The sequence below is a fragment of the Plasmopara halstedii genome (genome assembly GCF_900000015.1).
Source record: "Plasmopara halstedii genome assembly, contig: Scaffold_816, whole genome shotgun sequence".
Taxonomy (NCBI): Eukaryota; Oomycota; class Peronosporomycetes; order Peronosporales; family Peronosporaceae; genus Plasmopara; species Plasmopara halstedii.
The window spans coordinates 83,061-97,030 of record NW_020187732.1 but is presented as its reverse complement, the minus strand read 5'-3'; the positions used below and the strand labels follow the sequence as shown (position 1 = coordinate 97,030).

The 13,970-nt window shown below is 44.6% G+C and overlaps 4 protein-coding genes across 4 annotated transcripts; 2 read left to right on the top strand and 2 right to left on the bottom strand.

Annotated features, from left to right (window-relative positions):
- Positions 1-446: 446 nt before the first annotated feature.
- Positions 447-1,662, bottom strand: PHALS_13967 (peptidyl-prolyl isomerase fkbp12; the record flags this gene model as incomplete). The annotated part of the gene is made up of 2 exons (XM_024729686.1): positions 447-771; positions 1,004-1,662. 2 exons carry the CDS (start codon positions 1,660-1,662, stop codon positions 447-449), a joined length of 984 nt encoding a protein of 327 aa, XP_024580039.1.
- A 2,079-nt stretch (positions 1,663-3,741) lies between these two features.
- PHALS_13966 (Leucine-rich repeat, ribonuclease inhibitor subtype) lies at positions 3,742-6,864 on the top strand (the record flags this gene model as incomplete). The annotated part of the gene is made up of 3 exons (XM_024729685.1): positions 3,742-3,774; positions 3,839-4,120; positions 4,183-6,864. 3 exons carry the CDS (start codon positions 3,742-3,744, stop codon positions 6,862-6,864), a joined length of 2,997 nt encoding a protein of 998 aa, XP_024580038.1.
- Positions 6,865-7,005: 141 nt separating this feature from the next.
- PHALS_13965 (tigger transposable element-derived protein 6-like) lies at positions 7,006-9,069 on the bottom strand (the record flags this gene model as incomplete). Its single annotated transcript, XM_024729684.1, has 1 exon — positions 7,006-9,069. One exon carries the CDS (start codon positions 9,067-9,069, stop codon positions 7,006-7,008), a length of 2,064 nt encoding a protein of 687 aa, XP_024580037.1.
- Positions 9,070-12,833: 3,764 nt separating this feature from the next.
- On the top strand, positions 12,834-13,811 carry PHALS_13964 (FOG: Transposon-encoded proteins with TYA, reverse transcriptase, integrase domains in various combinations; the record flags this gene model as incomplete). Its single annotated transcript, XM_024729683.1, has 3 exons — positions 12,834-13,123; positions 13,246-13,534; positions 13,632-13,811. 3 exons carry the CDS (start codon positions 12,834-12,836, stop codon positions 13,809-13,811), a joined length of 759 nt encoding a protein of 252 aa, XP_024580036.1.
- Between the last annotated feature and the right edge of the window lie 159 nt (positions 13,812-13,970).

The window sequence follows — 13,970 nt, the reverse complement described above, 5'->3', positions numbered from 1 at the left end:
GGTGACGATGATGATAACGACGAGGTCGTTGTTGCGGGACGTACAGTGGTTCGTGGGGGTGCAGTCGTTGCACCACCACGTCCCCGTCGATGGTACTAACTAAAACCAGCGAAGCTTGTCAACGTTAACCCCGCGGTGCTGTGTGCAAGTATCGCATTTTTTGTTCTATTACTATCTCATTAAACATCTCTAGGCAAGAGTTAAGGAAAAATCCAAATGAAATATTTTCTTGCGAACGTCTTAATTTTGCTTATTCAAATCTCAAAAAGTCAAACAGACTTTTGATCGGCTTTTTTCAAATGAAGCCAAACTGACTTCGAGCTTCACGTTGTCTACTCGATCTTGAGCACTTCAATTTCAAAAATAAGCGTCGAATTTGGCTGAATCGTACAATTAGCAACAATTTTTCGTTAAGGAAATAACGAAGATACATAACAATCCATAATTTATGAAACGAAATAGTAAAAAGGATATCCCCAAGCTGGAAAACCACCGGCTCCGTATGCATAATCAGGAGAACAGGTAAGACGAGCTTGCTCGCCAAGCTTCATGCCTAGTACTCCTTCGTCCCATCCTTTGATCACCTGGCCGAGCCCAACCTTAAAAGTGAAGGGTGTTTGACCAGGATCCTTCGTACTCCAGAACTTTTGATTTAGGTCGCGGTCCTTGCCGTAGCCAGTGCAATGTACTGTCACGGACGCGCCCTTTGTGGGTGTCGGGCCGTTTCCATTCGCCAAAGTTTCCTTTGTAATACCCTTACCATATCCCACTCTAAATCTGTGCACAAGGAATTTTAAAGAATTCGAAGAAGTAATCGTTCGTTCTATATCGATTGTAATGTGCGTTATGCTCTTTATCTTTAATCAACGATAGTGACTAGTGATGTAAACAAGCATCACAAAACGAGGAATCTTGCTGATTGACAATCATCAAGCACAACATCATCATTTATATAAATTATTCTTTTCCTTGGCCCTATTAGTCTAGCAATATATGTGACAACATCTGGAGCATCTCAGGCGACCATGGCGTCGTGCACGCAGTCTCAAATGGATCTGGAAGGTCCACTTCGATCGACTTTAAAGCAAGTTTCCATGCATTGTATACCCAGTCTTGTTCAATACCGGTAGGGCTGTCGCGCGCAAAATTTACGGACTTGTAATTCGATGGGGTACTGCAAATGGACATTGAAATTGGCAAAGGCGACGATGGTGGAGAACAATGCTCCCGCTCTTGCTTTGTGTGTTGATTCTTGAGGTGGCGATTGAGGTTACCCGTAGTACTAAAAGATTTACCACATAGATAAACCTTGCATGTGTGTACTTTTGATACGTAGTGTGAGCGCATGTGCTTGGCCAGCTTGATATCGCTCATAAACTCGCATGAGCAGTCTTGTACGGGACAATGCACAGGCTCAATAGCACCGTGAAGACGCATATGTCGAGATAGATTGCCTGACGTACTAAAACGCTTTCCACAGCCATAGGCACGACAGACGTACGGGCGCTCGCCCGTGTGGGTTTTAATATGCTCCATGAGCGTGTATTTGCGGTTAAATCGGCGTCCGCAATTGGTATCAGGACACTGGAAGGCGTGGCTCTCGCTTCTCATTTGCGTTGATGCAGAGTCCTTTTTGATGAAATGACATTTGCTCCCTTCCATGGAGACTGAATTTTTCTGATGCTTGGAAGTTTTCTTATGTATTATTGAGCAAGTTGTAGAATGAGACTGTCAATCTGATTAATTGTGTCGATGTCATGTGGTATTCTTCCCGCACCCTATCTGAGAATCGCGACACTGTCACTATCACACGCTTGTAGGCAAACACAGCTTCTTGATGGATGTCTTACACACGGCAGCGATTTGCCGTTTGCCAAAACGACCTCACCTCATCAAGCCCATGCAAGATGGACAAGTACTGTACTGGATATGTACTAATCCCCAATCTCTAATTGATCAGGCCAGCTGGGGATTACAACCAAAGCAGTTGGGTATCTCGAACATACCCTTTTATTTCTGTTTTGAAAATTACGAAGATTGACTTGATTATTCTTGATGCAGTAAGGATTACACGGCATTTCAAATGTCACATTAGATAGACTACGGCAATACGATTGATTTGAGATGTGTGGCAGACGAGGTGGTTGATGATGTCAGCGCGAAAAACATCGAAATTGCAAATCGCATACAGTTGGACTACTGACTTATTTGAACAATACCTAATCGGAAGGGGCGCCGACCTTTCATTTGGTGGTGATCCGATTGCGAACATAGTAATTGTAATATATAGGATAGATGCATCTGAGTGCGTTCCTTGAACTTCTACGATCGTAATGATTATGCTAAAAGCAAGGAGCTTTCGGGAGCAAACATGGGCAGGGGTGGGAATGAACGGGAAATCGATTATCGCTGGATTCGTGCATTGAGAGACAAAGGAACAGATGCGACATTCAATCCCGTCTGTTTAACAATGTAACGTAACGCATATAGTTTCTTTCTGATAGATAACTGAAGCGATACAAATGGAACGAAGCGGATATGTGATTGACGAGCTATCACCTAATGAACGTTTGTCTGATCAACATTCTCGATACGGTTTATATACCACTATGGTAGTAAGTGGCGTTGCGTTATGGCCAATGGATTCCGTGATTACACATAGATGAGATAAGTTGGACTCAGTATCAGCCTCGGAAGGTAAAATTATTAGATGCTGCATAGAGTACCACAAGAAGCCGTGTATTTTCTTAGCTGCATCTTTTTTATAAAGATTGGATGTAATCTTTCCTTATACAGAGACATGTTTTCCCAGCGGTACAGCAGCAAAAGATTTGCTTTCATGATTTTAGCAAATACAATTGCAGTAAATTTCTGGATTACGGCGCAGGATACACTTCTGTCCCATAAGTACTAGAGACATGATGCACAAGTGGAAAATCCACACATAGGGCCTTAAGAAAACAGGAGCGCTTGCGTAAACGTAGCATAGGCGTCACGTCAACAAGAATAGCTGCACAGTGCTACATCAAAATCGAGGTAAAGCCACATAAATTTCGCTTTCGGAATTATAGCCTGATTGGTGTGATTATGGAGACCTTTAACATTTGAGTCTTGTCTATTTTGTATGACAATCGCAATCTGCAGTTTGAGAATTAGAATAAGTTGCTATCTTAATCATGATTTTTCATCTAGACGTACGCAGCAAACCTTTTTGTTAAGGACACGAGCTCGCAATTGCAGGTTAGTCAGCTCCATACTGGCTTAGATAAATTGGTAAGCTATATTTCTGTCCCGCGGATATAGTAATGACAACGGCTTTGATAGCTCCTCTTAAAACCACATGAGATGATTAGTGCCCTTCATTGTCAATAGTGCTCAAAAGAATCCTATCGAGAATTCAACCTACCATAGATGACGGGCGAGCGATTATTCTTAACTTTCGCTTTTAGCCTTTATCCTGCATCTAAAGAAACAGACAGTAGTTGGTGTGATAAATATATTAGTACGATTGCAGCTTAAAAGCTTGGTGCAGTCAACGTAGTGAACACGTTGAGGGCTTCGCTCTGCATGACATTCTGGTAAGTATTGCCTACAAAATGATATTTGTCTAACGGCTAATGCACTCTTTACAGATGAACATTAGAACAACAAACTTATAATGAAAGCGTTAAGACCGAATTAGACCCATGCTATGATTAGGTGTTCAGCGTTCATGAGTCTAAGACCGAAGTGTTGCAGTTCATGAGTCAGTCACCACAGCGATCAAGCTTTGAGGTGCGGGTTACCCGATGAGTATATAGCAAGACCTTTACTAATCACGAGTACATTATTAATGTAGCCTTCGGCCCCAGATGCCGCGACCTTAGTATCATCGATGACTTTAAAAGGCACCAAGGAGACGAGGGCAGCCGAAGCACTCGCAATGAAAGACGAACAGCTAAAAATTCTTGGTGGTCAGAATACTCAACTCCTTGCTTCATTGAACGAAATGGACGACGAGATTAGCAAGCTAAAGCTGAACCAACTCCGACTTGATGAAGAGAATCAAAGTCTTCGTGACCAAAATTTCGAGCTCGAAAACAAAGCTCGGGCCGCGGAAACTACGCTCTTAAAGGCGCAGGTATGCTTCAATTTGAAACATATGAACGGAGTATTCGTTGTTATCGAACGTTTGCTTGACAGACTGGCATTGAAGAGCGCGCGACACAAATCAAAGTTCTAAATGACCATAATACCGAACTTTTGCGTCTATTAGAGCACGAGGAAGCGCAGACCTCGGCATTGTCTTCTAAAACAAGCACATTGGCGTCAGAGCTCGAGACATTACAGACGCGCTATGCTTCTCTTTTGTCATCGGCTAAGACACACGAAGAAATTGCAACTCGTGCAACGCGTGAAGGACAACTGCGAGCAGAAGAACTGCGGTTACTTCGTAACGAGAGTGACCAGCTACGAGCGTGTAATATTGAGCTGAAAATGAAGACGGAGGTTGAACTTGAATCCCTACATGAGCAGCTTCGTTTACGCAAGGAAAAACAATATCAGCTACTGGAAAAAATGCAACAATTGGAGGAACTTAAACGACAGAGTGAAGATCAACTTGCAGCACTCGAAGATAAGATGAGGAAACTGCACGTTCGGAATCAGGAGCTCGAGACTCAAGTTCAACTCGAAGCAAAGGCTAAACGTGCTCAAATTGATGCTAACAAACAATTCTTCACCGAAAATGGAAACTTGCTTCGTGATAAACAGGAGTTACAGACGCGATTTGACAAGGCAGAACAGGAACGTTCTCGGATGGAAGCAGAGAATCGCGACTCCGCAGATCAATTGCGAGAAATGGCCGAAAAGGTTTTCCAGTTGTTAGAGCGGTTAAAACTAGCAGAATTGGGTAAGACAAATGCTATCGATGGCTTGAAGCAGAAAGAAATTGAGCTTCTTACAATGAAGAAGAAAAATGCTCGACTGCTGAAGGAAGGAACACAGGAAGGCAAAGCCCGTGTCAAGTCTGAGCTGGATAAGAAAGTCCTGCTTGAACAATTGCAGGCACTCAAGAAGCACAACGCACAGTTGTCACTACGCTGCAGTGACGAGGTCAAAGCAAAGCTCAAGGAGGCTGACGAACGCAAACAGCTCGAGGAGAAGCTTAAGATAATGAATTCCCGGATTGCTTTTTTGCTAAACAAGATGCAAGCTGACGAAGAGGCGAAAATTGTGAGCAAGGAAAATACGAAAAAGTTGCAGGCACAAGTAACAACCTTGCAGGAGAAGGGAGCAGAAGTCGCGCACAAACTTCATTCGACAGCTGAAAGCAACCGAGTTGTCACGGAAGCACTGCGCTATAAACAAGACCAGCTGGATGCACAGGTGATAAAATTTGAAGCTATGCAGAAGAAAATGGCTGAAATGGCACTTGCTATGGAGCAATCAGGTGTCCCAATGACCATAGGAGATGGAGATAAGCCGCACGAAAGACCTCAACGGGGGGATCAAGAAATGACACATCCAGAAGATGCTGCGGCAGCAGCAAACGGACGATTTTTTGTTGAATGTCGCCCTTCGCATGGTGGTTTATTACTCATCAAAGCAAAACGCAACAACTTTACACCGAAGGCGCAACAGCAGTCTATTGACTTTCTTGAACATATGAACATCAACTCTTTTCTCAAGAGAGCTCAAAAAAGCTTAAACACTAAGCAGCTACTCGTGGAAAAAATCGCCGCATTGCTCACTACAATCGTAACGTGCCAAGATGCAGTCAGTGAAATCAAAGAGCAAAATGAAGCAAAAAACGAGCGAATGACGCACCTTTCACGTAAAATTCACTGGATGCAAGAACGCTTGACTATCGAAGAAGACGCCAAACGAAAAATGCTTTTGCGATATGTGCATGAAGTCAAGTCTCGTGCGGTTTTGGCGTCAAACAATTCAAGCGATCATGAAATTCTATCGTCGGGTGGTAATCTGAGACTTCCTGAAAGTGGAATTGGTGACGAGGAAGTACATGCCATTGCTGCACTTGTTCGCAATGCTACCAGTCTATTTGAGCTTCAATTACGAGGCAATGCAATATCTAGTGAAGGAGCTCGCGCGATTGCTGCAGTATTGGGCATGTCATCCTGTCGTCTGCGGCATGTGGACTTGAGAAACAATCACATCGGTCGAGATGGAATCAAAGTGCTTGCTGAGGCTTTGGAACGAAATGAGCGGATTAAGCATGTGTACGTCCATGTGAGTGGAAAGATCGAGGCTCTCGGTACAACCTCTCGAGCGCCACAAAACGCGTCTGTGAACGCACAGATTTCAAATGCTGCAACATTTGGAACGTCGGACTCGTCACAAGCATTACTCATTAATGTCGAGACGGTCTGTGTTGTGGACGTACGAGACCAAAATAAGATAGATTCGAATGAGATTAGCCTAAATCTTTGCACTGACATTGCGAACGATCCACGAATCACTGCTGGTGCAGCAGTGTCGGGAAGCTCACTAAAATTGAAGCTGACGGGGATTACCGGAGACCTCGGAAGCTCAAAGTCATCAAATGTCGACCGCGGTAGTAAAAATCTGTTTTTGCGACGACCCTTGTCTTCTGCTGCATTAAAGCGACAACGTGAACGCTTTGCGCTTGACCGAAAGAAACGTCAAGATGAGGTCAAGCGTCAAGCGCGCAAAGAAGCCGACTGGGCAGGCCGTTCGGGAGGTCTGGAATCCAGTCCATTGTGCAACAAGAAACTGCCTCCGATAGCAACTAGTGCCACAGACACCAAGGGCGTGACAAGGACGAGTTCCGCTCCTATATTGTCTAAAAATGAAGATTGCAAAACTGACTCCCAAACAGCAGACGATCCTGCCGAAAGCTGAGCGCTTTTTGTCAATATTTCAATCACAACATTTTGTGTCATCATCCTTACAAACAGCAGCGGGTAGGAGAAGTGAAGTGTTGATGGCGGCCGAAGACATGTACCGGTTAATTACAGTCAACGAATCTCATTGACTCAGGCACTACACTGTGAAGTCCGTTGCGGCTTCTCCTTCAAGTTCTCTCTCGCAAGCTTTAAGCAGCAGACGCTGCAAAATAAGTAGATTTGCACGACCCGTTCGTCGTTCCGGCTGCGTCAGCAAATTGTCACTTTCTTGTGAAATAAATTGCAGCAGCTGGTTAAGTGACAATGTCGCCTCTCGTGCCGTGACAACTGACATACCATCACTTTTAATACTTTCCATCAATGATGCTCTCGGTGTGTCACGAAGAAGCCCTTGCGCAGCTAGGCTTTCGATCACTATGTCATTGTCTTTCACTACCTCATTTTCTCCAGTGACTTCACACTTATCAAACTCTAGCAATTCCGTCATGAGTTGAATAGGAGATTTTACGAATTCAATTCCAAGTGCCTTCTGGAGGGCTGGCTTCTGACTCATTTGGGATACAAGCTCAGCATAAGCAGAAATATCTTCCTCGTTACCAAGCGCTGTACCATATTCGACTTCACCAGGTTCGAGTGCAGATAGGTATAAGGATGAGGTCCACGCGTTACGAATTAGCTTGGCAGGCACGCTTTCCCATGCCGCGTGCAACCAGCTCAGTGTGTTACGCATATGAGTATGAGCGTGAACATCAAAAACATCACCTTGTAGCTCTTCTTCCTCTTCACTTGTCCGATTCGTCACCTCTGCCCATTGATCGTACTCATGAAGGAGTGTCCGGAGCATCGCACGACGAAAGCGTAATTTAAATGTATCCATTATGCCTTGATGGAGTGGGTGCACACTTTTGGTAGATTCTGAAGGTAAAAACAGAAGCACAATTGAGTTGAAGCTAAAACCATTTCGAAACGATCCTGACGGATTTAATATGTGAGCCGCGGAAATGTGAGTTGTACAGCTATCCACAACCACGTACCACACCTGGTTCCTTGATGTTGCTTCATGGTTCATTGCGTGGATAAAAGTTGCAATTGCTTGTGCGTCATGGGTAGCGCGAAAGTGATCGCGATATTCAACTCCGTACGTCGTTAATGTATCCACACTCTTTAGTGATTCGGGGGTCGGATCCTTTCCAACTACTTGCAAATGCAATTTTTCCCCCGATGCACTCACTGCCATTGCCACGGAAATCCGAGCTAGACTACGTACGTCCAAATTAACAACTGAGTCAAGTCTTGACGTTGTCGAACAATGATGTAGCGTCAATTCATCCAAGCTCCATATGCAATTTGACGTAATATTCATAAGTACATCACGTATCTTTTGTACACGCTGATCACTTGTCATCCTGTCTGATCCAATGAGCATTCCTCCCGCTGGTGTGTGTTTCGACAGTGACCTCATACTACGTCGTTGCATATACCGATGTAGCCATCCATTGGATGCTTTAAAGTCTGTAAGTGACATGATAACATCATCCGACAGTTCACTGCAATAATCGGCTAAGATCTTATTGCGAAATTCCACTGCTTTAGACTGCAACAATTCTCCTGTTACTTTAAATGTTGGTGCATTCAATTCGACCTGCATCTGCCACTTGTAAAGCATATCTTCAATCACACTCAGCTTGTGTTGGTATTGCAATACTTTTCGACTGCTTGTTGCACTTTCCATGAGTGCTTGGGCAGAAATGGCTACGCGTTCTTTAACCATTTTGGTCACTGCCGTACGTGATACGCCAAACTTTTCGGCAGCTGCTCCTTGTGAGCCTCCTTGATCGACAAAAGCCAAAATCTCCATTTTTTCTAAGTTTGTCTTGCGGACGCGTCGGCCTTTGCGTGGCTTGGGTGGTGACGCTTGAAGCTGTTCTTCAATTTGTTCGACTGTAGCTGAAACTGCGGCGTTCAGTCCTGTAGCTTCTCCGCTCGTTATGATCAATTCAACGGGTTGCACGACATCTGTTAACACAGGCAACTGCTCCAGCCCGTTTTGAGAACCAGATGAAATTTCTGCCGCTTCGTCGCTTAGATCCTTCTTGAGAGGATCGTTCTTTGTACGTTTCTTTTTCGTGTCGTTTGTCTCGAGCGCATCACGCTGTTCACGTTTACCCAGAGTGGAGATAAGAGATGGAGACGTTGTCATTAGTGCCTAAGGAAGAGCGCGCACTTGCTGCACTGCTCAATAAATGCGGAATAATGAGTGATTGGACGGGGGAGGAAGAACAGTGACATCTCTATAAAAGAAAATAAAATTACGGATACGAAACAAATTCGTCAAACGTCAAAAAATTGCGCTTATAACTTATCATCAACATGTTATAAAATTTTTCACATTTATAAGTAGAAAGTGTGTGTCGTTAAAAAAGCGTCCATGTCAAAGACAAATCATTCTTAAATTAAAAGAATTTCAGGCTCCTCCTTTATCAACATGTAAAGTGGCTGCATCAGAGTTAGCTTACATTGTTCAACATGTCCTCTTAACGGTAGTTTACGTATGTTTTCTCACTTTTCAACCCCATATCATTCTAGAGGTAAAAAAATCTAAAGCGACGTGTTCCTGGGCCTAAGAAATCTCAAGGCAGTGAGCTTTGATATCTGGATGGCATCTGCGCTGTCCTGGATAAATATTGTCAACAACAATTACTTCAGTTTGCAACGAAATATAGAGACTCGACGAGGGGAAAATAAAACCCACTTGTCCAGCTTTCCGCCGCGATGCGGAACGGGCTGCGAGGCAAAAAGCTTGATGAAAGCTTGATGATAGCCGAATCGCTCATCCCTGGCGAGCGGAGCCACGATAAGAAAAGTTAACTGCGGCTGTCAAAATTGACGTGAACATTAATCACATAAACCGTCAGAAAGATCTCTCATCTTTCGTTATTTTTTTGCGATCGGCTCGAAGAATGAAAATATAGTTTCAACCCTATTATGGTAATTCGACCTTTATCTAAGAACTGTTCCCACTTTTTCGTGATATCCTATGTGAACCATGATTAGATTGGATCATTCTTTCCAAAAGAGGCGATATTTACAGCATTGGAATCCACTAAATCGGTAAATCACGAAAGAACGGACGTCAATTAACATTACCCATTCGCTGTCCGATACACGAGAATGTTAGCATGAGCATATTTTGTTTGGTGACTGAAGCCGAACGTCAAAGTAATTTGAAAGTTCCAAGCTGAAGGGCGCTACGCGCGATTCAAGTGATCGCTTAAAGTCGAGCGACCAAGTGCAAGCGAGCTCTAACGTCCAGTCTACTGGAGCTGGTGCATTTGCGTACGATGAGCGTCCGCGTCATGAAAGTCACTGTCACACTCTTCAATAGGGGTCGTATCAAATGTGTTACGGCTCTTCTCTTTAAGGTGTCCGTCCCTCAAAAATCTGGATTCATGGATGTATTGCCTTCAATATGGTCGCTTTCAGGCTCACTGTGGCAATAAAAAAGCAGGTGAGGGAAAACCATAGAGGTATTATAATTCATGGCTTGCAAAAACTGCTTCACTGTCGTGCTATTCAATTGGACGCATGCGAGCGGACTTTTTGGTGGAAGATTTCTCAGAAGAGCAGACACACATGAGTACAGAGAGTGACATGGAGCTCCAGGCGCAAAGGTTGTTTGTGGATCGATCACCATTGCGTAGTGCCTTAGAAGGGCAAAATATATGTGAGCCTCAGTTTGACCTTCATCATTGTCGGAGATGTAGCAGCGCACGACTGTAATCTTATGTAGATAATTTTTACATATTATATATATATCAATATTTGGTACAAGTGTATCGATACAATATGTTTGAATTATAAGAAACCCACCCCTGGTGTGATTTTTTGTGAAAATTTATGAGTACTGGAACATCGTATGTATAAGAGTTACGAAATCCCGAAAAGGAGGGATCTGAGGTACATCTACGCTGCGAGCCGCCCGTCAGAAGAAAATCTGTTTTTGTTAAGCTTACACCGCTGAATGCATGTGGTTGACGTCACAAAGATTACGGTCATGTTTACAATTACTATCATGATTACGGATGTTGATTACGGACATAATGGTAGTCGTTCAATGATCGTAATAAATAAGATTACATCAAGAAGCTTCAAGAAGGATCTAGAAATACAGACTTAGAGAAAGCACAGAGTCAGCGAACTAAGGACCTAAATACATTCACTCTGGTTTTGCCATCTTCTCAACAGGTTAACAGCCGCATACAAAGCTTCGCTCCACCACACCCTCTCCGCCATAACTACCAAGCGCACCAAAGTCCTCCTAAGAGATGGTAACTACTACCATTGGGGGTTCAACGTGAGGATGGCCCTCGCAAGAAAAGAGCTTCTGGGGCACGTTATGGGCGCAAAGGATGAGAGCGAAATAACGGAGACGTTGCTCGTGAATGACGCCAAGGCATTGGGTATAATTGCCCAGGGCGTCAAGATTCAACACCAGATCAAGATTCGGTCTGCTACTCGTTCCTTGAAGGCATGAGGAACGCTTCGCAATTCATACAGACGCTCCACTCTGCACAATCGTGTCACGATGTCACGTCGTCTCCATGAGTCAGACAGGCTGCAGAAAATAACAGCAAGTGAGAAAGCGTTTCGCGCCACAGGCGATGACGGACGAATCAAGGGCAGACGAGGAAGTGGTCGCAAGAATTACGCGCCGCGCAATGACGGCGGCTTTTGGATCAAGTGCTTTAATTGTGACCAGACTGGTCATATGAAACGGATTGCCCAGTTGAGAACCGTTCCAATCGTTTCAGCGGTAATGATGTAGTATTTGCTGTGGGGAAGGAGCAATCAGCAAGCTGGCAGATTGACTGTGGTGCGACGTCACACATGACTCCTCACCGAATGACTTGATCGACATCAAGCGACTTTAAGCCGTCGTCAAGGTAACGATTGCAGACACCGTCGAAGGAGCTGGAACAGGGAAGCTTGTCGGCTTAGACGAAAGACGCATATCGATGATGGAAGTGCTGCTTATCCCTGGACTTGACAGACGTTTACTGTCGGTGAATTGCTTGCCGAACGTGGACTAAGCGTGGAGTTTCAGCATGCTTCGTGCACTATTTAAAACAAGAAGTATGGCTTGGCAACTGGTACAAGAAATTGGAAAGCTTACACACTGGATTGTCAGCAAGAAGAGGCACGATCGGTGCAATACTCGGGAGCGGATAGTCAGTGGGAGCTGTGGCACGCTCGAGTAGGACACCCAAGCGGGAATGTTTAGATGAAGACTTTGCGATCCTCAGAAGGTATGTCTGCGCTAAAACAAGGTATCAAGACCTTGTGCGGTGGATGCATGGAGGGCAAGCAGACGTGTCGTGAATAATCATTCACAAAAGTCCAAATGCTCTTGGCACCTCCTTTCGAAAGTGTCTTCATGGGCCCCATCACGTCCATGTGAATTGCTTCCAATACACGTGACCTCTTTGTCATGGAGCGTCTTGGAAAGTCCCCAACTGCGGTGGTTTACTTTCTGGTGAAGATGAGCGAAGTTGCCGACAAAATCAGGATGTTTAAAGCATTATATGAGTGCCTACGCTCGGACAACGGAACGGAGTTTGTCAACAAGACAGTTTCAGAGTTGTGTCAGCGGAACGGCACCATACATCCGCGAACAGTATCATACAAACCCCAACAAAGCAGAATTGCAGAACGAATGAACCGCACAATTATGGAAAGGCACGGAACATGCCACACTACAAGTGTGTCGACATGTTGGTGGACAGAGGCACTGCGGTGTTCCTGATCAACCGCTCTCACAATACAGTGCAGCCAAACAAAAACCCATATGAGCTGGGATTTAAGATGAAGTTTCGGGTAGATCACCTTAGGGTGTTTGGGTCTCATGGGTATGCTCACATTGATCAAGTGAAGAGGACGACGCTTGAAGCCAAAAGCTTTAAGTGCATGTTCCTTGGTTATGCCGAAGACACCAAGAAATACCGAGTTTACGATTTGGAGAAAGACAAGATATCAGTATCACGGTCAGTGAAGCTGGACAAGCGTGAAGTGGGCGGCATTTATGAGACTCACTCGCCCAAACAAGTAAAATTGATACACGTAACCAAGAACAACGACGACAGCGCAGTGTCCGGGCCGACAAAACCCGAACAAGATCAAGATAAGCCTATGGAGTGTGAAGAAGAAAAAGAAATTCCAGACGCTCCAATGAATGAGGAGGAGTTTGACATAAATGGGTGAAGGGTCGAGGTACTTCGATTATTGGCCTCAGTACACTTTGAACTGACAAGGTACAGAGCTCTTACACTGGATGCTCGGGAAGATCGATTGTTTTTCAGCCTCAAGTGGAACGTTTAAGGCGTACACGCAAACCAATGTTATTATTGGAGAACGGATCAGTTACCGAAGAAAGTTTGGAAGGAAGCGAAGGACCACCATCTCCAAAGCGTGCAAGGATTGATGGTGACGGCCTTATAGCTGAAGCTGTTCTCGCTTACGCTGTAAGTGTTGGTGAAGAATCGGACTTGCCTACCACGTATGCGCAGGCAATGGCAAGCGACGAAGCAAAAAAATGGCGACCTGCGATGGACGCCGAATTAAACTCGCATCGCCAGAACAGAACATGGACACTCGTTCCGCGAGTGGACGTACGATTGGATGCCGCTGGGTCTTTGCTAAATAGCGTGACCAGAGTGGTTGTGTTGTGCTTCAAATCACGAATGGTGCTCAAAAGGGTTGAAGCAGAAATACGGCGTAGACTTTTTCGAGACTTACTCTCCAGTGGCCAATATGTACTCAATTCGAGTTGTACTCGCAGTGTATGCGGTACTAGACTACAAAATGGAGCAGCTGGAAGTCGACACCACCTTTTTCAACAGTGTGTTGTCGGATTGTGTCTACATGGAGGATCCGATCGGTGATTAGGGAGCTCAAGGACTTGCGTGTCAGCTGAACAAAGCTATATATGGACTCAAGCAAGCTGTAAGTGCTTGGAACAAGACTATCGACCTCGTCTTCAGGAAGAACGATTTTAAAAGTTGTGGAGCAGATCGATGCGTCTACGTAAAGAAAGTGAAAGATGTT